At 40.6% G+C, this 24,177-nt stretch overlaps 2 protein-coding genes across 2 annotated transcripts; one reads left to right on the forward strand and one right to left on the reverse strand.

Annotated features, from left to right (window-relative positions):
• The first annotated feature begins 116 nt into the window (after positions 1-116).
• zswim7 (zinc finger, SWIM-type containing 7) lies at positions 117-12,717 on the forward strand. Its single transcript, XM_018691109.2, has 5 exons — positions 117-564; positions 2,290-2,311; positions 3,266-3,368; positions 10,354-10,458; positions 12,173-12,717. Exons 1-5 carry the CDS (start codon positions 489-491, stop codon positions 12,281-12,283), a joined length of 417 nt encoding a protein of 138 aa, XP_018546625.1. The 5' UTR covers positions 117-488; the 3' UTR covers positions 12,284-12,717.
• On the reverse strand, positions 12,706-23,849 carry adora2b (adenosine A2b receptor). Its single transcript, XM_018691099.2, has 3 exons — positions 23,485-23,849; positions 22,871-23,343; positions 12,706-15,923 (listed from the first exon to the last, which is right to left on the reverse strand). The coding sequence occupies exons 2-3, from the start codon at positions 23,188-23,190 to the stop codon at positions 15,194-15,196; spliced, it is 1,050 nt and encodes a 349-aa protein (XP_018546615.1). The 5' UTR covers positions 23,191-23,343; positions 23,485-23,849; the 3' UTR covers positions 12,706-15,193.
• Positions 23,850-24,177: the final 328 nt, after the last annotated feature.

Genomic DNA, 24,177 nt, shown 5'->3' on the forward strand with positions numbered 1-24,177 from the left:
CTCATCTTTATATTGACTATTGTGATGTTACACTGCATCCCCAGTTTCTACTGCTGCCAGTTAACTCTTCAAGTCAAACGTGAAAGGTGTGAATGGCCTGTTGCTTCAGATCTCATCTCTTCTGACATGTGCATTATGTTGGTTATCATTAATATTTATCAATGAAAAACACTTAAGAGAAGTGTCTCTACCAGATACATGGTAAGGAATTATGGGTTTTAGCACTTAAAAAAAAAAACAAGCTAAGCTGTAGCTGCCCTGACTGCATGATCAGCGGGTGATAAAGTGCCTTTGTTTTCACAAGAACGTTAAAATTACCACCTTATCCCTTTGGAAGACCAAAAATCCAAGGGCTGCCCAACAAATACAATTTTATTTCTTGTAGGTCTTTTATTTTGGAGGAGAGCAAAAGGCGGAAGTTGTAATATTTTGGTCGAAGCTTATTGGCTGAAGGAGTCGATGACATCATGAATAAAGCGGGCTGAGAAATGCCTTCACTATTACCTGCAGTGGCTGAACAACTTTTTCGAGACATCCAGAAAATATACCAGGAAACGTCTCAAAGTAAGGCGAGAGTGGTTAAGAGAGATTATTTTGTCGCAGTCGGCCCTTGGATAGTTTTAACTTATAAGTAGCCGTAGCATTACTAGCTAGCAGTTTGCTGTAGCAAGGTGACAAACTCGCTTGTCTTAATAAGAAGACTTGGTGTGAAATTATCCCTTGTGTGGAATGGATAGTTAACTTCTCTTTTACATTAATTAAACGCAGCTGTCGTTGCTGTGCACCAAAGAAACGTTTATGTAGTATTTGGTATATTGTGTTTGACTTCACGTTATTCCAGTTTTACAACGATGTAGTCTAATAATCTGACTGTAGGGGCCGCTGTTGTAACACACTTCATCCTGTAGATCATTGTGATTTCTTTAGACGGCACATTGTTATTCGGGTTATACACCCGAGAAGATAGATCTTTTTCACAGCAGTAATTTTGACTTGTCAGTGTTAGAAAAGATCGTTTTAATTATTTTTAATAACCCTAGGAATCCACTCAAATGCCCCAGTGAACCATGACCTCAAAACAGAAGTATTTAAATGGGATTCAACCCAAACGGATTTTATTATTAACCCCTGTGCTCTGGGACAGGTCTTCTGTCCAGTGCTGGCTCACTGGACTGACTTATTGGCACATTAAAATGGAGCGGAGCCACCATTTTCCATGAAAATAATGTCTGATATTGTAGTATGAACATGTCCAGCATGATGAACCTGACACAATTCACACATCAGTAAGCAACTTATGCCAATAGAAACCCGCAACAAAGTTTTGTGCAATTCCTGCCAAGCCATAAACCCCAAATTTGCTTGCTATGCCTCAGCGGACCTTTAATAGCATTAGTCACTGGTTGTGTTTATGTGTCCTAGCCAATTTTTAAAAGATCAAACTGAAGAATACATTTTTATTTTTAGTTTGGCTTCAGGGAGGAGCTGATTTAATTTGTAAGGGGTCAAGGGACTAAACAATACTGTGGGTTTGAATAGTTGACATAGAGCCACCCAAAGGCAGTGCCTTGCCCAAGGTCATCTGAACAGTTCTTTTTTTGGCCTTATAATCTGAAACACATAATAGACTTGAACCAACAACTGTTTGGCCATCAGCTTCCCCCTCCACCCATCAGTCTGCAGCTGCTTCCCTAGCAGGATACAGAAAACTAGCTAAGTGCTTTACCAAAATGTGGTAGTATAATTCACATTCAGCAATACCATACAATTTAAAAATCATAATAATAATCAGCTCAGAATGGAGTAGAATTTAATACTTTCAGTGCTTTTTTATTAAAATACAGTGTAACAGCAGTTTAATGTGTCACAGGATGAAAACACCAAGTACTCATGTTTGGAAAGAGTTCTCCAGTGGCTCATAAACATTTTCTAAGCAGCAAGTCAAGCCAAACAAGTGTACACAAATAAAAGTTTTGTCTGTGTATATAAATACATTACCTCTTCCTCACCATCAACACAAAAGCAGAATGAAAACAGACAAAACTGCGACTACCATTTTATTATTTAGTTAGACAGATTGTCTGAGGCAGCTTGTGTTTGGTTGGAGGATCTCTGTCATAATGTAAACGCTTAACAGATTAAATCAAGTAAAGTGTCACTGTAATCTGTCTGCATGCAATTAATAATGAACATGACAGTACTATTAAATCTGTGCAATTGTTTTTTTTGTTTGTTTTCTTAAAAGAAATACATGAACTCTCATTTCAATAAGTTTTTTCTTTTTTGCAGTCCCTGATGACCTGCTTATTGCGTAAGTGTTGATCATCCTATTCCCATTTCCCACTGACTTCCATCACAAATGTTTATTACTAACTCTGCCACCAATGACTTTATTTTACTGTCAAGGTTTTTAAGGACAGTCCATAAATCAATTTATCCTCGCCTGGGTTAAGATGTGAGTAAAAAGGTTGCACGTGGTTGAATCTGAGTGGGTGTGAAGTGCAGTAACCACACTGGGGAGGGAGGCCTTTTAACAGTCTGGATTTGCCAGAGTGACGCAGCGCTGAGACACAGTGTCATGATGCTGCTCTGTGTCTTCACTGAAACATTTCCTGGCATAATGGTCTGAGTTAGTGAGAGTGAAGTGGTGCTCCCTGTCTGGGTCACCATGGCCACATCCTGTCTGCTTGTCAGGAAGACTCAGGTTTGGAGGCTCTTCATCACACTTTGTGGTCATTCACAAGCAGACGCCATTCCCTTTTTATATTTATCTCATCCTTATCTCATCCTTGCCCCATGGGGAAAATAAGTTTTTAATGTAATGCATAATAGAGCATTGAACACCAATATAATTATCTTTTATGCCACTTCACATCCTTTTGGCATATCATTGTACATAGTAAGTGTGGAATAATATTCTTAGTAATATGTATTTTGGTTTCAGTCCTTGTTTGATCTGAACTGGTAAAGAATAATATAATACTGGTAAAGAATAATAATGTTTTTGAAACCTCTGAAGCATCCATTTTAAAGTTTTGGTGTTAGTTTTTTTTAAAACCAAAGAGTTTCATGACTGTATGAGGATTCAACAGTCATACAGGGAAGAAGTGACTGTAAAAGAGGCAAATGTGGTTCTTCTACAACAAAACTGATCACAGTCCTGTACTGCCATGTATGTGTATAAAGTTGAGTGCACAAGTACAAAACATGACGTAGATGACTTTATGTCTTTCCCTCTCCTCTCATATTATCGTCCTCATTCCAGTCTGAAGTTTGTCTTCGGGCCTTGTGCGCTACAAGCTTTGGACCTGGTCGATCAACATTCAGTCACCTGTCTGTCATCTCCCAGTGGGCGCAAGGCCTTCCAGGTCTGTCATGTATCTGTCATTCTTTACAATCAGTAGTCCTGCTTGCACAGTTTACATCCTACAAATTAATGGTTTATATTCTAACATTAAATTACTACCACAGTATCCACATTCTTCTACCGCAAAAAAATTTCCAACTTGTGCAGCCACATAATTAATGTGTGTAGGAGTATTCTCATTCCTCTGAATCAAACTATGATGTCAGAATTTTCTGCTCCAGTACTTAGTTAATTGCATGTTAACACTGTTCTCCTGGTGGCCCAGTTTTATTCATGTCAGGTTTTTCCAATCAGAGAAGAGAAATGATGTCAGTTCTGCCGTGTTTTTGTCACATTATCAGTTTAATAATAGTCTATAAATATATATTTCCATCTGTATAAAAAAGATCATCAGCACAACTGATTGGAGGGCTTCTTTTTAATCGTGGAGAAAGTGTAAGACCAAAGATATGTTCAGATCTTCCGTGCACCTTGTCCAGTTAAGCCTGGTTTTTGTGTGAGGGTCTGAGACTCTGGCCCATATGGCTTTATCTCTAAAGATAATTTAATTCAAACTCTAGTAAAGAATCAAAGTTTGAATTTTTCCCTTCAGTAGTCATCCACCTTTTCTGTCAAACCACCCTCAATAATCAGATTTTTCTTTCGTCAATCACCTCCATTCACTGTTGAGCGCCAGTATGTTAAATATCCTTCCAAAGAAAAGGACATGAGTTACCAACTGAATGTCCAGCTAATCCTGGCGTGTGACATTTTATAACTATAATAGCAACACTGAGGGGTGGAAACAAAAGGAAATAAAAGGTGTTTCCTAACTTGAAGTTCTTTGTTTGACTCTCTGTTAATGCATAACATTTATACATTTTACTTGGCTTCCTTGATTGAGGAGGAATGCAGAATATTATCTATAGTTACCAAATGACTTCATATCTGAGAAGAAATGCTATTATTCCATACTGTCTGAAGTGACCTGAGTCATGCTGCCCTCAAAGTTAAAAGTTAACCTCAATCGGAAGCAGAATTACTTGTGATGGGAGAACAAGGCAGTCCACTGAGGTTGTGGTCATTGTGACCCAAATTTCCTGTAAACTCCTTCAGGGCCCTGAAAAAACAGTTTTATGGAAGGAACTGTGAAATACAATGCATCTAAATAAAGACATGGGTTCTGTTGGTACACTTTCAGTTCACTTCATTTTGCTTAGGATTGTTTGATGTTCAGCAGAATTTATTGGAAATGATTAATATGTCTGTTTTCATTGTCTTCTCTTCTGTTTTCCTGAGAACAAATCCAGCACACAATAAGAAATTCATGAAAGACGAAACTTCCACAATACAGATTTTTATTTTAAAAACATTGTTTCCCTAAATATTTCTGTAGTCTTTGACCTCTTGTGATATTTAGATTTTTCTGATGAAACCTCATACATTAAGGTCTGTGATTCCAAAAATATTGTATTTGTACAAACTGAAGTTTTAACCACACTCAGTCGTCCTTTAGCTGCAGTGATTAATCGATTGGTCTGGATCAGTTTGAATGACAACACCAAATATTTAGTTGGTTCCACCTTTCACTTAAATTCAATTCAGTTTTATTTATATAGCGCCATAGAGAATAGCGAGAGAAGAACATAGCATAACACGGGTTCCATGTATGATGTACATAATAATAATAATAATAATAAAGTATTAACTGCTAACGTAGCAATAAAACTAATAGCAGTATAAGTAATTTCTAAGTATAGCAGCAGGAGACTTCATCACAGATCAGACTCTACAGCTCCAGAGGCAGAAATACCTGCAGAAAGAGACAGAAGAGGAGAGAAAGACGAAAGATATTGAGTTAGTAACATGTAACATGGGATATGAATCCATATTGAGTGGAGAGAGAGAGAGAGAGAGAGAGAGAGAAGCTCAGTGCATCAAGGGAGATCTTCTGGCAGTCTAGGCCTATAGCAGCATAACTAAGGGATGGTTCAAGCCTGAGCCAACCCTAACTATAAGCTTTATCAAAAAGGAAACTTCTAAGCCGACTCTTAAAGGTACAGAGGGTGTCTGCCTCTCAGACCGATTCACATTTCATAGACTAAACAAATAGTGAATTAATTGATAAAGTAACAAATAGTCATTATCTGCAGCCTTAGTCAGTCCAGACTCCTATCATTTAATCCTAATCTTGCAGTTTTCATGGCATTATTTTGTACATTGAGAATAAATGATAATAAATTGCTGATTGCCACAGTGTCTTTCCGACTCTAGAGTTCAGTGGAAGTGACACAGGTCCTACGTGTCAGGACATCAGCTGAACTTCTGGGAAGGTCACACATGTCTCCCTCTGTTCTGCTTTAAGCTCCATTGCTTACTTTCTGCTCTGCTGCACTTAATTTTTAACTTGGGTGTGGACCACCACTCACACCCAGCTGTAGATTAATGGCGGAGAAACTAGTTAGTAAAGGAATAGGTTAACATACTGGGAAATACATTTAATCCCTTTCTTACCAAGACATAGATGTGAAGAGTGATACCACTCTCATGTTGATGCAATTAATATGAAGCCAGCAGCCAATTACCTCAGAGGCAGATGAGATGGCCTGGACCTCTGTCAGAGGGTACACAAGTCCACCAGCCCCTTTAAAGCTCACTAATTAACACATTACATCTTGTTTGTGTCATTTGTAGAAAAACTGAGGTGTAAAAACAAGTTGAAGTTTTATGGTACATTATGAGCTGGATTGTTTCTCAGCTGGTGATGCAGCAAGACAGTGACCCTAAACACTGAGGTAAATCTACATGTACATGTTTTGGAAGAGCCCAGGCCTTAACTCAATACAGATGCTGTGGAATGACCTCAACAGAGCCGTTCACACCAGTCATCTTAAGAAATATGGCTGAGCTGAGGGCAGTCTGTGAATGGTCTAAAATTCCTCCTGATTGTTGTGCAGGTCTGATCTGCAGCTACCTGCAGAGCTTCTTTGTAGTCATTGCTGCCAAAGGAGGTTTGGCCAGTTATCAAATCCAAGAGTTTACTTACTTTCTCACCAACATTATGAACATTTAATGTGTGTGTTTAATAAAGACATGAAAGATTATAATTGATGAAGATTTTATCACATTTTATGACCAATTAATGCAGAAAACCAGAATATTCTAATGGGTTCACTGACTTTTTCCCACCACTTACCTTTGAAAATGACCAACAGCTGAGTAATAAGTTTTAATTTTTACCTTTCCAGCTACTACAGATTTGTCTATTCATGATGTTTCCCATCAACCTGCAGGATCAGGTTTTCCCTTTGAGAATAGTAGTATACATCATGTGGTAAATCACAAGCCTTCACAGGGAGGTTTTTAACACATTCATAATCACACAGCATTCCTCTTTGTTATAAATCTTGAGGATTGAGTTTATTTCATTGCATAAGCAGCCGTGGGCGTTGCTCCTGTGGTCTTGGCAGGTTCTGTTTGAGGTTTTGACAATTAGGGATACATTAAGTGAGACTAAAGTTTACACAGTGTCTGTCCAAATGTCATCTGAAAGCCATGGCACAAATATTTAGCTTACACTGGTCTTTGAATCTCAACTTAAACTTCACACTGAGTGCCTCAGTGGGCCACTGTTAAAAACAAACCAAGTTCTTTTTACCTAAATATCTGAAACCAGAACATGGCTGACATGGCATTAAGATATAATTTAGGTTCTGGGTAAATGTTTTCACAGCAGGTGTCTGACTTTTAAGAATTAGAAGTTGGGGCAAAGGAGGTGAAGAGACCTCTCTGAGGATAACAGATCGAGTCGTGACAGGCAAGAGGTTTCAGGTTGGAGGGCTGTACATTCTTACTCAGTGTAGACCATATGTGAGCTGCACATGACAGCACTGTGAGTTAGAGGAACGTCATTAAACCTCTAGAGGAGAGTGACGCAAGGCTGAGGAACAGTGGCTAATTTTAAAACTAAAGCCCATCTGCAATTAGTCTTCCACTTGTCAAGAGACTTCACAGATTTTCTGTAAGGCAGGAAGAGGAGAGAGAGCAGATTTCTTTCATCAGATCATAAAAAATAAGCATAAAAACAGAAGTTGAATTTCTTAAATGCTTTCAGGAAAATCATCAGACTCATATTTGGAAATAAACAATATTCTCAGAACATATGCAGCACTGACGTTACAGGAAGTACAGTGATTTATGTGTTAACTGGACACTGTCTGAGAGATGCTGAAATAGAAGTTGATAAATTAACAAATTCCCCCATTTCTGTCATTTCCTCTTTATGTACTGTTTCCATGGGACACAACCGAGTTTCTCATGTTGTCATGGTTATTTGGTCTCCTCTTTCCTCTAAAGGAATGAATAACTCATGAGACCTTGGCATTTTACTGCTTTTCACCTTATCTCATTCCTTTCGTTCAGTGACCTTTTCATAGGAAATGGTGTACCAAAGTCTTTGGGGAAATAGAAGTAGTTAGTGTATTCTCAGCAGTGATGAAACTCCAATTGTATGAACACGAACACTCTGTGGATGGCGGTTTTCAGTCTTTTACTCAACAAAATAATAAGTTTCTGATGAGGACAGCAGTGCTGAAGTGATTAGCTGATTAAGTAGATTACTGATGTTAATCAGCTAGTTTGGTATTTGATTAAATCACTTAATTTCGGGTAGAGATGCCAAATATTTGCCGACTTGCTGTTTTTTCTATTTTGTAAATTGAATGCCTTTGGGTTTGGGGCTGTTGTTTGAACAAAACAACCAATTTGTATAGTTTTTTCAACATTTTCTGTCATTATATACACTAAAATACTTTGCTTCATGTTCATCAAACAGTGCAGTTGAAAGATACAGTAGGAAAAAATACCAGCCAGGACTAGGATTGTAATTTTTTCTGTCTCTCAGTCCATGTTAATATCTCTGATCAGATACTGTGTTCTATCTGTGGTAAGGAGCAGTTGAGATGCTGTTGTGTTAATGTGAGTGCCTGGTTATGAAGAGTAGCAGCTTAAGAGACCCTCAAATTTATTTAATCCTTTCTCCAGCAGTGTTAGTTTGCCAAACCATCCTCCCAGCCTGAATGGAAACAAACTCTATGTGGGATGGAAGAAGGCTTTTTAGCACTTAAAGGAGTTCATCAGCACACATATAAGAGACAGGCGGTTTTTGAATGGAATAAACTGCCAAAGACTCACAAGTCAAACTAAATGCATCCAATCAGTGGTTACTGGTGATGAAAATATAGTGTGTTGGAGTACAGATACAGAGGCTGTGTATCTCAGCAACTTCCCAGAGCTTTAAATTTCCCCAAGCCCTTTTTGTGGTGTGAAACCAGTGGACAGAAGGCCGTCCAAACTCCTAGCCCTCTGGCTCATAATGGCTTCCCGAAAAGTATTCCCATGAGAGCCACCATTTCAGGCAGAGATGGAGCCAGAGCTTTGCTGATGCTTTAACTCTCACTGTTCCATCTACAGTGACTCAATGGCAGATCTTGATGTATAGTGTTTGTTGAGGAAATCTGGATCCCTGCCAGGCGGTGGAAGCTTATAATTCGTGGTGTCTGCTGATGATATTAGCTGCCAGCTTTGGAGTGTGAGCTGCAGCAGAGCCGCATAATCTATGATGCCAGCAGACAACAAAAAGGACCCAAGTGTGAGCTGGTTTTCAATAAACTTGGCTCTTTAGAAACTGTAGCAGTCGTTGGCTTGGTCCTCACAGTTGCACTGCTTCTGTCCCCATCCTGCTGTGTATGGTGCTTTATTCATCTTTACCGAGGTGGTTTAAGTCCATGTAATTGTCTCTTTTGCCTTATTTATAATGAAGTGTCACATTGAACAAATGAGGTGTTTTTACTCTAGTAGGTCACAGGGAAAGGTAATTTATCGAAGCTTCGGAGAGTAATGGAGCCTGCTCTGCCATCTTTGGAAACATTAGTTATTGTGAAGTGTCAAGCTAATCTACTGACTTAATGTCCTCGTGTGTCACGTGCTTGAGGATGAGATTTAAATCACTGTCTATAGCTGGTAGTGAGCAGCAGCATGGTGGGCAGGGGGTACTGTGAGCCAAGGCCATTAGACACCACGCAGGTTGTTTAAAAATGCAGCATTTCTATCTCATTTCCTCTAAATAACTAATGTAAAATGATGAGGTTGTTGCAGCCTCACCTTCAACTCAACCACTGCTCTCTCACTTTTATGAAACATTTAAAAGGAAAGTCCAAAAAAGTTCACATCTGCATATTCCTGTAATTTTGGACTGTTAATGTCTTAAGGATGCACGTTTGAATCTGCAACTTGAAGTCATGATAACCTCTGACTTAAGCTGGTACAATGACACTGAAACAGTGACAGACTCAACAGCTGTTATAAAATACCATGTCAGCTGTCATAATCTGTGAACGGTTTGATGAGGCAGCTGCAGGGCTTGTCTCTACATGACATCACCAGTCTTGTCTGTTTGTTGTGTAACTTGAGGACAAACTGGCTCAGATTCAGAAAAGATCATTTCTTTTCACATCAACATTCAGGAGGGTTTTTTTCCCTTTCTTAAAAACTATTATTCAATGTCAATATAGCATAAATAACACATGAAAAAAAATCCAAGGTGAGTGAATACTTCATAAAGTCAGTGTCAGTCATATTTTAAGGTTAAGGTTGTGGCTGGAGGTGGAGGAGGGAGAAAGAGAAAGATGTTCTTGGAAGCGTGTTCATGTCTTTCCTGCTCTATACCTCAGCTCAGCCTGTCATGTGTGGACTTGTAAGACATTTATGAAGCAGTAAAGAGTTTGTTTTCCTTCTTGTCTTTCCATACTTTTTCTGTCTCCACTGCTCCTCAGCTGCACCAGCTGTAACTAGCAGCCACTACGAAGCCTTGTGATCTTTTTGATTGGAAAACTTCCCCTTTATGAAGAAACAACTGACACTTGTCTCTGTGTATGATCTTTCACAGACAAGCTGTTTGTGTATGAATAGCCACATATTTGAATGTGCTTTGCATTAATCTGTTCCAGGTGATGGGAGGCTCAGGACGTTTGTACACCTGTTTTTTGTCCTGTCACTATTGCCCGTGCCCCGCCTTCGCCTACACCGTGCTTCGCAGAAATGAGGGCTTGCTGGTGAGTCTCATATAAACTCTGACACAGTTTGGGCTGTAAATGGAGCCTCAGGCTGTTTTTGAAACCAACAAAATATTTATTTAATGCTCGGTCAGATTTATATTCTTCTTTACTTATATGTTGATCAGACAGTTTTTAAATAATTTTGCCAGTTTAGACTTTAGTTTGGTTTCTTTTAAATGAAGAGCTCTGTAGAAAAAAACTATTTTTATTTATCAAAATAATAATAATAATAATAATCTGTCCTCAAACTCAGGAAACATATTTGCAATAATGATAAAATAACTGTAAAAATATTTGACCCTTCACACAGGGAGACAAACACACACAAATGTACACATTGTCCTGTTGGGGTTGATTTTTGTACAAACACTAACTCACACTCACAGGAACACATACATATATGGTTTACAGTATATACAATGACATATTTACACACAGGTGAAACCCCCTTCGCAGCTATTGTGTCTTGTCAGTCAGGCATGCATCCTGTAGAAAACCATCGCCCAGTCAAAACTGACAGGAAGCACACATTGAAATGTGTGTAACAGATGTGGTCTGGTTGTGTTTTTGTCTGGTCACTGAGGGACGTCTCCACTCTGACTGGCTGTTTTTTTGCCTTAAATATCTGCAAGCAAAACGACCTCAGCTCCTGCCCTGATTATCAGAGCGACTTGTTTCCCTGGAGTGCTGCTAAAATCAGTATGAGAAACAGAGAGCTGCAACAGACCAAGGAGACTCCCTACGAGCGGATCAGCGTCACAGATATCATTCCCCATGAAAACACGCACGAGACAGAAAAAAAAAAACTCTCCAGCAGCTTAAATAGGGAGCTGTTTGAAGCTAGAGTTGATTTTGTGTTGTTACATGTGTGGAAGCTAAATGAGGCTTATGGTGTCTCTGCAGTCTCACAGTCAAAACTATATGACACTTAAGAGACTCTGAGTTTGATCATTCAGTCTGCTGTCCTCCCCCACTGGAGCCACTCTATTCATTGAGGGGCTCTGCAGATTCCAGCATGACTGGATAAGGCCAGACCAGGTCCATACTGCTGACAAGTAGGTCAGGACAGATAAAGATGCTCTCCCACCAACAGCAGACAGCCATGAGCTCATAAACAGAGCAGACGGGAGAAGCTAATAAACAAACTTTGTACCTTTGTCCTTTACAGCACACTTTGAGTTTAGGTAAAACTCTAATCCATTGTGGAGGAAATATCATTTATATTGGATGGAATAGCCTGAGGCTGCAGCTGAAAAACAAAGTCAGTGATTAACATTTTAAAGCTGATAATAATGAGAGGAGCTTTAGAACATGTTCAGTGGCACATGCACACAAATACAGAGGTGCAGGGCTACTTGTCATGCAAAACACACAATGACCGGGCTCACTTTTTATTCATCACACAGACGCTCCATTCGGAAAATGTAACTCACTTGTAACCCTGTTAATCACTTGTACTTTTTGTTTAAAGAAATGTTTATAATTTGATATAAATATTGGAAATTGTTCTGGCATTTGTTTTGTGACTAATATTCTCAGACTAAAGGACCACTCAGTGGAAAATTTCCAGCAGGTCACAACCAAGTGGTCCCTTTCTAGGCTTGTGTTTACATGAGATCTTTGAATTTAAATTACTGCAGTGTCATTAGGGTTTCATATCCGTGTCATTAATCACGTTTAATGAATCAGCGTCTGTGCTCTTTTCTCCCAGTGTAAACACATCCTGGCTGCCTACCTTTGTCAGGCCATGGGCGTGACTCAGCAGGAGAGTGTTTCTGATCAGCAGATGTCCATGCTGCTCAGTGGGACCACAGCCCCCTGACACCCAGGTACGTTCACCACCCAGCACAACAGCTGGACCAGCAAACCTGGCCCTAAAGGGACAGCATGGAGCCTCCCGGATGAGAGCCCATGATTCAAATGGACATTTCAGGCCACTGCAGAGAGGAACACCATGTTTCCTGGTCTTACATGTCTCTCTGAAAGACACCAGATGTTGCTTTATTTATTTTTTCTTTTGGAGGAATTCTTAATCTGTTTCCAGGGAAACGACATCTGTTTGTTGAGTGTGAGCTGCTTTTATTATTAGGTTATTTTTATCTGACGTCACATTAGTTAGGGAAGCATTGTGCGTGTGCAGAAACATTTTCAAAAATATGAATACATTTTTCCCCCATGCATCTTTTGCAAATGTGAATTGTCATATGATTTCAAATTGAAATTTTAGGAATAAAGACTGATCTGTAACAATATAAACATTACCTTTATTAACAAAATTATTCACCATACATACAGATTGCATCATGTTAAATAGCAGTATCAGTTTGCAGTTGTAGTTTTGTTGAATGAAAGAAAGAATGTCCTCTGGAAAGGTTGCACACAAGCTCGACCACAGTGGATGTTTTTCCTGATTAGTAACGACACTATAGCACACTGACAGATAGGTACTTCGGAATGAAAGGCAGGAATGTTGAACTAGATCAACTTGTTATTGTCTGTCTTACCTTTAAAATCGCAAAAGAAGGCAATAGTTTGACATCAATCAATAGCTTGTAGAAAGCCAGACACCTACAGTACTTATTTTTACACATCAGTCAACAAAGACAATAATACAACATTACAGTGCAGTTACAGTATAGATGTCTCCATTGGAATGTACTAAATGCTGGCACACTCCTGTATTTTAGCCCTTGAAGTCAGGTCAGAGGTGGCACACTGGACACAACAGCAAATGAAGGGAGATAATGAAGCAGTACTCAACCCAAGAACACTCAAACACCAACACAACATGGTTCAACACCACCAATGAAGCACACCAAACAGGAAATAATCTAACATGTCAGTGCAATGTGTTTTAATTTGTGTAGTGATGGCTCTCAGGTGACCGAAAACACCCTCGTTTTTTTTTTCACATAAATTACAGCACTCCAAACGAAACTCAGCTTTGCTCTAATGAAATCTACCAGACCCTTTTTGTGTCAGCTCTCACCTGTCTTCAATTTCAAAAGATTAACAGGAACATTCACAACAATGCTGACCACCACACCCCTGCAGAAAAGACACAAAGCATCAGGTGCTTTAAGATTTGAACTGGGGGAAAGCAGTGTTGCAGCTGTGTTCCCTCAAACTATGACGTTGCACTACAAGCACCACTGAGTGCAAAGAATGTGCCTCTCAGAGAACATGTCATTATTACCTGCTTCATTAAAAACGGTCTCTCTTTTTCTGGGGTCAGCTGTACAGAGGAGAAAAGAGTGTTAAATTATTAACAGTATGTTTAAAATGAGTCCTCAGTGCAGTATATTTCTGAGGTTATAAAATATATAGTTTTCTCAATGAAACAGCTTGCCTCAGTTCAGTCATTGACTTCAGCAGCTTAGGGATGACTGACTGCACGAACAGGGACAGATGAGAGCCTCAGGATCCCAGCTGAGACTGTGTTTGGGGGGGGGGGGGGGTGTTGTCAGCTGGACTCCTAAGGCAAGTAACATTCATATACAGCTAACTGAATCAAAGCCTTGATTGCTTTGCGTTATGTAATACATGTGTACCAGATGCCTGATGCTGAGGAATAATGTAAATTGCACTCAAATTTTAACTGGCCTGTATGTAATCAGTTGGCTCAAAACAAAGCAGCTAAAAATGCTCTGTGGTGACGCCATATTTCTATAAAGGGTACAATCAGTTTCCCACTTCCTGAGCTTTTATCTTAAGAAACATGGAAATGATATGGAGCACCACTGCAGGTGTGTTTTTTCTAAACTACTTATTTCTGGGACTGCGTGACTAGATCAAATCAGGCTGCTTTTCTTTGAGCCACAAAAACGCTGTCCTCTGGATCATAGCCACAGGGGTCACAAGATAATTTTGTGACCCTTACAGCTATGAAAGATGACTCATGGGATAGGGAGAACATTTTTTTCTGGTTCATGCTTGCTTCTTCTTGTAGTTTAGTTATTTGTGATTTTTTTACTATGAAGGACAGCCTGTTTTTGACCCCTCTGTAGACCACCGTGTCCCTCCACCTATACATGCATTTTTTGGAGAAATTACTAGTGCAGCAACAGGGACACCTGCAAACACTGGCACTTAGTTGAAGCAGCAGATCAAGAACATTTCAATACAAAAGTATTTTGTATATATCTTAGCTGACTCTTATTTTGGATATTGATATGAAAAATACCATGGATCCACTTCAATACCTGCTCAAATAAAACATCTCTCTGTATATTGAGCCTGTGATGGTCATGAGTATGTGGGACCTTTTTAGGTCCACAAGTATAGATCTAGCCACTCAAAGTTTTTTGATCTTTACATTCTCAAAGATAAGGCTGTGTAATAAATAAATTATTAAACACTGGCACTGAATGTTGACAATATAAAATAGCAGGGCACAAAAAGGAGTGTAACAGGGTGGATTCAGAATGAACAGCAATTTAAGTTTGGATCCTTTTCAGTCCTACAAATCCAGTTAGCTTCATCATGTTTTTAAAGTCAAAAATCCTTCACAATACAAAAGTTATGTAAGACGCACCATTCAACATTTCACTGCGTGACCCCTGATACTTGGCACAGTTCATAAATAAATGTCCACATTCAAGGCGCATTTGACATCGGTTCATCTTCACATATCATACCCTTGTTCTGTAAACATTAGAAACCTCAGTGAACATAAAATTCACGACTGAAAAAAACAGAGTTGACACAGATAATACTCCTCCTCAGTACGACTCTATAGCAGAGGGTCAATGGTCATGTGGATTTGGTCTCTGTTGCGTCTGCTGCCGTTGGAGCTGAGGTACAGCTCCTCTTTACGGCACAAGAAGTGTTGGGCCAGGATCTTGCGGAAGGTGTTCCTGAAGTCCTGGATGCGGTAAGCGTAGATGATGGGGTTGACCGCAGAGTTGGCGTGCGACAGAATGATGGCCACGTACATGACAACGTCCGGCTTCTTCAGCTGCCCGTAGAACAGCGTGAGGCAGTTGAGGATGTGGACGGGCAGCCAGCAGAGGGCGAATAGTCCCACAATAATGGAGAGGGATTTGGCGGCCCGGATCTCCTTCTGCAGCAGCCCGTGGTGATGGCTGTCCCCGTTGCCCACGCACTTGAGCTCGATCTGTCTCAGCTGCTTCCTGGCCACAGTGAAGATCTTCAGGTAGATGCCCAGCATGATGAGCAGTGGCAGCAGCACACAGACAAAGAAATTAAAGTAGACCATGTAGTGCATGTCCACTACACTCTCAAAGAAGCACTTGAGCTTACAACTCAACAGTGAGTCTCCTCTGCCACTCAGCCCCTGCTGGTCAGCATCTGTAGTGTTGTCCGTCCTGGAGCTGTTGTTCAGACATTTGGCATACTTCAGGTTCCAGCCAAAGAACGGGATGAGGCCAATGACAAAGGAGAGGATCCATAAGATAGCAATGATCTCTCTGGCAGTCTTTCCTGTCATTAACTCCTTGTACCTAGAGAAAACACAGCAGTGGTTACTGGCTTTCAAAAACAGGAGGCTAAAGGTTGAGTACAGCCCGGTCACAATAGATCCAAATACAACAGAGCAGTGTGAACACAAATTTATTCAGTTTCCCATGTACCTCTCGTGAGTTTTACATACCTCTACCTTTATTTCATTTACTCAAAATGTAAACTTAGCAGACAAGTCCTGCCACTATTTTGTGACTTAAATGTTACTGATAAAGAAGTTTTACAGTCCTTGAAAAATATTTTGTGACCAAAAAAAAAAAAAAAAAGATCTGATGATCCATTTTCTATGTCTGACATAAATTGTTTTCTCTGTTTTTAACTTCAAACAGGTGAAAAAAGTTTTGCTGGGATAGTATTTCTAAAGTTCCTTAAATTTTTCTTGTCATTTGTGAAAACAGGTGAAAAAAAAAAGTTTGTTATTGTAATACTCATTTCAGCCACAGAGAGCTGAAGTGCACCACTATTCTGGTCCAACCCTGATCAAATACCTACAAAAATCCTGACAGAAATTTTTTTTTTTTTTTTTTGTCTCCTCCCAAAACTTTTTTCACCTGTTTTCACAGAAGAAAAAAATGAAGAAACTTTAAAAAGATTGTCTTGACAAAACGTTTTTCCTCCACCTGTTCTTAAGTCATAAACTCGAGAGAAAAAATCAGATCAGTGAACCGCTGTTGGTGTGGACTGATGGACTCATTGCATTATTTTTGTACAGTGCATCAGGATGCACACTGGGCTAACAGCTTACTTCTGGGTCTGCGTGACTGAATCAAATCATGTTGTTTGTCAGGGAGCCACAAAAACGCCTTCCTCTGGATCATAGCCAACAGGGGTCACAAGATGATTTTGTGACCCTTATGCCTAAGAGAGATGATTCATGGGATATGGAAAACTTTTTTTTTCTAGTTTATGTTTGCATTTCCCCAGTTCTCTTCTAGCTTAGTTACTAGTGATTTTCACTATGCAGGAGAACCCCTATTTTAGTTAGCACTGTGCATCATGTTACATTCAAGTGTTTTTTTTTTCTGACTTCTTTTTTTTGTTTTTCAAAGAGAACAACGACTAGAATTAGTCCTTTGTGGCTTTTGCCTCCACCATCCAGTAAAGTTGATGGTCACAGTCTCCCCATCTGTGTGTGAAGTTGACCCTTTTGGATATAAAATGCCATCACTTTATCATTTTATCCTGTTACACATTTGTGTGAAATTTTGTGACCTTTGAGCACCAAAATCTTATCAGTTTATCCTTGAGTCCAAGTAAATGTTTGTATCAAATTTGAAGAAATTCCCACAAGGCATTACTGAGATATCACATTGAAGAGAATGGGACATAACATAAACATAATGGCCATGGCTGCTGCCGGTGTGGAGGCATAAAAAACATCAGCTTCATAGTCTTGACAGTCAGCTTGACTTAAAAATTTCAATTATCCAAAACAAAAATACCACAAACTTTGTTGAACTGTATGTGTATCTAAGAAGAGCTGTTTAACTCGTCTCCTTTTACCTTTTCCTTTTACAAACTAATTTCTTGTCACTGTAACTCCAGTGAATAAAACACAGAATTACACCCTCAATTCAGTTTAAGTGCACAGCTGGTAAACAAGACAAAAAAAGATTAACATAAATAGCTAAAGGCAGTTACACCTCAAATTACTTTCCAAGTACTTTCCAATGTAATTATGGTCTGACTGCAACACTGTCAGACAAGCCTGTTTTAATGTCACCACGAACACATTATCAGCTACAAAATGAAAGCACAAAGTCTGATGCAATCTCTGACAGCATCACACATCCTGCCTCACTTAAATTCATATAATGCTAAAATTACACACACCTCACTTGAAAATTGAGGAAGGTTAATATATCAGTGTACATAAACAGATACGTGAGTTTCACAGGCTGTACCCACAGGACATGAGGACTTGAAAGTGAAAGAGGCCAGTGAAACCCATAGAGACTGCAAGTTATTCTGGTCTTAACTTTTGTTCCTTTCTTGGCTTCACACTGTTATATTTTACGCTGATTTAGTGTGTTCCTGTAGAGCCATCTGACTGAAATATGATATGAAGTTCTCCACAGCAGGTGCACGGCTGCTGTGGATCGAGATGCAGGGCTGAGTCACGCCAGTGTCGCCCTGACTGTCCCCATCATATGAACAGAGCTCGAAGCAAAAAATGAGCTGTTTCCTCAAAGCGATTAAGGCAAGCGAACCACATGGCAGTGACTCATACACATGCTGACATGCATGACACACACATACACACAGCAGTCTGAGCTGGGGGTGCCACTAATAATCTGTCTGATCTCTACTACACATTGCTCGATCACGCTATATCAGAACTTAAAATCTGACTTTGCCTGTAAGCAGTATTACATAATTAATAAAAACATTTTCATCTATTTGACAAATTATTTATTTTGTGACTGATTAATAATTTCTAATGTACACCTCTGCATCACTGCCCAGTGTTTCACTGATTAATATTAGTGTTTCTTGTTCATGTCTTTCACATCCTTTAACAGAAGGCAGAACTATTACACATACTGTGAGCAGACACAGACACAAGCTCAGACTATCAGTGGGCCACAAATAGCCAGTGAGTAAAATAAATTGAGGAACTGGTTGTGTTACTTCAGGAAGAAATGTTATACATACATAACCAACATTGTATGTACACAGTTTGCACTGTTTAATTACATTACAGCAGATGTTTAGTGGTTCTGGGTACGCTGTTCTTGTTCAATACTGCACCGATCTCAAAGTTTTTTGCCCCTATCAATCCTTTACACCCGAAAACAAAAATACAGCCCAGGTTCAACAATCCCAGAGTTATTCTTAAAGAAGATGTAGATAGTGCTGTGTTGAGTTATGACAGAATATGTCTCCCAGTACATCATCATTTGATGATGATCAATGTCAGGCTGTGGCTACACTGACAATACTGGTTAGTAAGATAAAATCAGTGTTTGCTTTTGGTCTGGTCCTGGCATTTATACTGAAAAAATAAATAAAACTAAAAATGAAAGTCAATCCAGGCTGAGAGGAAGTGGGTTCAACCTGCAGCATATGGCTCTGACTCTGGTGACACAGGCAGGATGTCAAAGTTATCAAAGTGCTGCTTTCAGATGCAACGAATTTGCCAGTAAAATGAAAGTCATGTTACTGTAACAACACAGCTTCTTAATCATTAGCTCAGTCTCCCTCTGACAGGGCAGTCAGACTGAAAATAGCCCTGTGTTCTAATAATTATGACAGTCCCAGTCACTTTTTCATCAGTGGCGTGCGAGCCCAGCCTCGGTCCTGCTAACCCCCTGCATGGAGGCGAGCGGGTCGCCCCGGGGGGCCATGAATAATACAGCACTCTGCCCACTCTGGAGGAGAGCAAGCTTCAGAGCTGACCATGACCTGCACACTTCCCCACATTCCAACACCCAATCCTCTCCATCCTGTCCTCCTCCCATCTGTCAGTCACAAGTACATCAGGCTCCTTTTCCCAGAGGGTCCATCTCCTGCACATCCCCTCCCACTCTCTCTCTCTCTCTCTCTGTCTTTAGAGGCAGGGAAGGGGCGAGAGTCTGAATGGATTAGCTCGGGCATGACGGCAGCACACTGGCATCTATCTTTGTTTTGCTTTCTTCTCCTGCCCCATTCTCCATACATCCCTTCTCCTCTCTCTGCCACTGTGCTTCTGCCTGGGACCACAGACCTCTGACAGGCCACAAACACACACACACACACACACACTCAATGTTCACAGGGTCCACTTAACTATCCGGCAGTATCTGCTGCTCAGCTACAAACACAATCAAACATGTGGCCGTTCCCACTGACAGCTCTATGGGATTTTATACTTCACCCAGCCTACCTGTGTGTATGCAAACAGAGCTATTTGGCATTTGGATTATGAAGGACGAGGGCAAGTTGAGAATAAAACTATGTATCTATGTAACACAAATTTATATTTGTATAGCTGTCACACTTTGGTGAAGTTGTGATCATATCAGACTTGAACTGGTTTGACAGAAGTGACACAAGCAAATATAGATCTCTGTGCATTTACAATAGGAGGTTGGACTCGCTAAACTAGAGTGTGACAGTGCGTCTTGCTGTGGAGCTCAACAACTTCTTCTCCACAAAATCTTTTGTTTTTCAGTATGAAATACTCAAAGCTTGAAAGCTTGATAGTGGGCTGTGGTGAGCTCGGTTTTTACTGCCAGCAATCTCTGTAGGATTAACCCGTAACCTCCACTACCTCTCAGTTCAGCAGCTGTATGTGTAAAACATCCATACTGCACTCCTGAATTACACGGTCTCAGCCCAAGTGAATAGAAGAGTTTGGAGAGCCCTGCACGACAGCGCTCGCCACCGCCGCCATCAAAACACTGTGTGAAGGAATAACTTATAGTGTTCACTCCTCAAGCTGAGCATTTAAGCTGCTCTGCAGGTAACAGTAAATACCACCCATACTAACCGTGTGAGACTGTAAACTCTTCACCCCCACTTTTAAAGTGAACCCACACGAAAAGCTCCACCTGGGAGCCAGTTAGCTTAGCTTAGCACAAAAACTGGAAACAGAGGGGAACAGCTAGCCTGGCTCTGGGCAGAATGACTACATAATAAAATACATAAAAGGTTTTGGACAGATTAAAGAAACACATGAGCTAAGATAATCGTCTCCTGGGCTTAGCTTCACAGTTAGCGCACAGATATGAAGGAGGTATCAATCCTCTCATCTAACCTTCAGGAAAAAAGCAACTAAGTGTATTTCCCAAAATACATCAATAAATCACACAACACTGACATCAGGTCCTGAAACCTTAACTCATCTCTAAACCATAATGGGGAACCTTTGCTAACCTTGTCAACACTACATCACGCTGCACTTCATTGTCCTCAACAGCTGATCTGAGGTCATTTCAGGACTGTGCATTTATTGTAGTCAAGGATGCACCCATCACTGTATGGAACATGTACAAAATAAAACTGATTTCCATGTCATTTCTATGCAAATATAATAAAATACAGATCATGACATCCAGCCATCTGGTTCTTCAATCTTACATTATCTTGACTTTTTGACCTTTTTAATGATCACACTAACATAGGATATATCAAGGATGACACAGTGCCACACCCACTACACCCCTACATGCGCTGAACCACAGACAAGAAGACTGTTAAAACTCTCCATTAAAATGATGATGACGCTGCAATGTGCTGAGTCAGCAGCCTGAGGCAAGACCACAGCAAGTCAGTGCCACTGGCGTGGGTGGGGACAATCCTCTGTGGTCTACACTGCACTAAAGGCTATTTGAAAGCTCCAACAGAACAGGGGGGACAAAATAGCCGGAGGGTCTTTTTTTCTGAGAAACTCGGACAGGGGAAACGAGGGGATGGAGGAGAGTGTTGAGTGGGTGTGCGGCTCAGTCTTCTCACGGGAGTTTAAAACATCTGGCTCTGGCCTTTCACTTCTTCTGAAACCATCTGTGAAAACACTTTTATCTGAGAGAGATTCGCGGCCCCAAAGGGCTGCAGACTGGCCCAACTCACACACACACACAACAAACATCACTGCATGTAATTTGAGCTGAACATACACACACTGACATTATTATCACATGAACACGTGTGTGTTGTGGTGGGAGCTGAGCTTTCAGAGGAAACCATTACATGTCATGTTGAAAACATTTTTTTACAGTTGAGTGTCGCTGGTTTACAGGCATTAAAGTCAGTGTTCTGTGTGTGAGGTAGAATGTTGTACATTAAGTTTTGGTTTCCATCTGTAAGTCAAAAATAGAAGCACAAATGGGGATTTTACAAGCCACTTGGTTTGTGGCAGTTAGACAACTTTCATCCCAGACTAGTGTCAAACTGTCCTTTCTTGCCAGTGTTTGAGTCTAATGGAAATGACAGCACATCACAGCCAAACAGCCCCTCAGCACGAACAGCCCCCGAAGACAAGTCCAGTGCCCACAACATTCACAGCACTGAATGCTGCCTTTAAAAAGAAAAAAAAAAAAAACAACTGTCAACTCTGTGACACGGTGAAATGCCAAAAACACCACCACCTGGAGACAGACAATTCCCATCTGATAATGAAGCTTGTGTTCTTCAATTCACAGAAATATCAAGCAGCACCGTGCTCTCTCTTGCCTGCTTCTGTTTCCTCAGGCGGAATGTGGACACGCTCAGCGGGCTGCACGGAGGATCTCTGTGGCCTTTGCCATCAGGATCAATGGGAGTGACACACCGGGGGCCAGGTATTGATCCAAAGGCTTCTCCTAATGTGTCCCATCAAAGAAGCTGCACAACAGATCTTTACATCTTAATGAGCTGCAGATGTCAGATTAATTATCCAAGTTCTCAGACACAGACCTCTTGTGTTTCTGCTGCTGTAATAACAGAGTCACCACTGTATACTGAGAGTAAACCTGACATTCTGTAAAGACTGTAGATGAATGGAATTAAGGTTACGAAACAGACACAGACAGACAAAGTGTTTGCTGAGTCTGTCTCTAACACCTGATTTAATAATGTTTGGAGAGCTATCATCTGATTATCATGCCAGGTTTAGATATTAACCCTGCTATTTTTACATGAGGCATTAATCTCAACAGGAAACTGATTCATGAGATCACAGAGCTGATACTGATCTCCCAGACTCTGAATTAGATTATTTTTCGATGGGGGACACGTGACAACATGCAGGGACTTTGAGTAATTATATTGAGCATTTTTTGTGAAAGGGATTAAAGGAAGTTTTTCTGCTTATTTAGCACAGTGTGTATTAAGGTGGGATTAAACAGTTAGACCACATTCAGTTTAAGTTGCAGTCTTGGAACCAACAGGGTCTTTTTTTTTTTTTTTTCAATTCATCCACTGTCTTCACACTGATTCATCTCACACCACAGATCGAGTAAACACTCACCTTAGAGGAATTTTGACGGCCAGATATCTGTCAATAGCAATGGCAAGAAGACTGAAGATGGAGCTCTGTGTCAGTACCAAGACAAAACAGGCCAGGAAGAGGCATCCATAGAAGTCCAGGTGTATGCCGATGCTGATGGTTATTGCGAAGGGGATCGCGAGGCAACCGACCAGAATATCAGCCACAGCCAGAGACACCAGAAAATAGTTGGTAGCGTTCTTCAAAGTGGTGTTGATGGCGACAGCCCAGCAAACCAGTACGTTGCCGGATATGGAGAGAACAGCAATTACTACTTCAATCACTATGTATAACGTCTTCATCTCAGCAAAGTGTGTTTTGAAGGACTAAAACCTGCAGGTTGTTCACGGAGAAGACGATCACCCACAACACTGTTTCTAGTCCCAGAGGAGTAAAGAAGTCTGTCTGCTATAATCCAGGAATATTCCACAAGTGTGAGCTGCACAGCCAGCCATCTGCGGGAAAGAAAATCATTTACATTACGTTCATGTTGAGAAAAAGCAGCAATTTACTGATCCTGCATCACAAAGTTTGCACAAAGCTGCTCAACTGTGCCTATTAAACAGATAGAAAATCACTCAACATTGTTTTCTCACCTCAATGAATCTGTACATCGTCTCCGGATGTTCTCACACCAACAGCGACCGATCTGAGGAGCGTTTAAGCCGCATCTATAGATGTGTAGCGCGGACACTGTGTAACACAACTTTAACCGCGACAGCAGTTTTGAGGTGGAGAGAAAAAGGGGGGAAAAAACTCAATTTCACAGAGAAGCCACGCCCCAAACACACACATGTGTACACACACACTCGCAACACCCACATGCAGTGACAAGTGGCTGGTAAGGGTGGAATCCCAATCGAGTCACTGGTCCTCCGTGCGTAATTACGCGCCAATTAAACAGCACCCAACGACGCCACCACGTGTTTTCCGTTTACTGTAATCGCCGGCTTTTATGTTGTAGGTTTCAGCACCCGCGCCCGCACTCACTCACACTCACAGGCGACTGCATCTGGTTTCAATCTGGGGTTTTTGCCCCCCCCCACACACACACACCGGAGACTCATAACACAAAGTCAGAGCAGAAAGTTGTGTCTGTGCAAATCCGTGTTAAAGAAAGGGACATCGTGTTTGTGAAATGATTTGTTATTACTGAAGGATTGTCCTGTGATGATAACTCTACAGTCTGTTTATCAAACAGACCCTGTAATGTTGTCAAGCCTTTGATCTATTTTTTTTTATTAATTCTCTGAGGAGCCATTCCATTGGATATTTCAGTCATCTCTAAG

Source organism: Lates calcarifer, linkage group LG20 (assembly GCF_001640805.2).
Source record: "Lates calcarifer isolate ASB-BC8 linkage group LG20, TLL_Latcal_v3, whole genome shotgun sequence".
Taxonomy (NCBI): domain Eukaryota; kingdom Metazoa; phylum Chordata; class Actinopteri; family Centropomidae; genus Lates; species Lates calcarifer.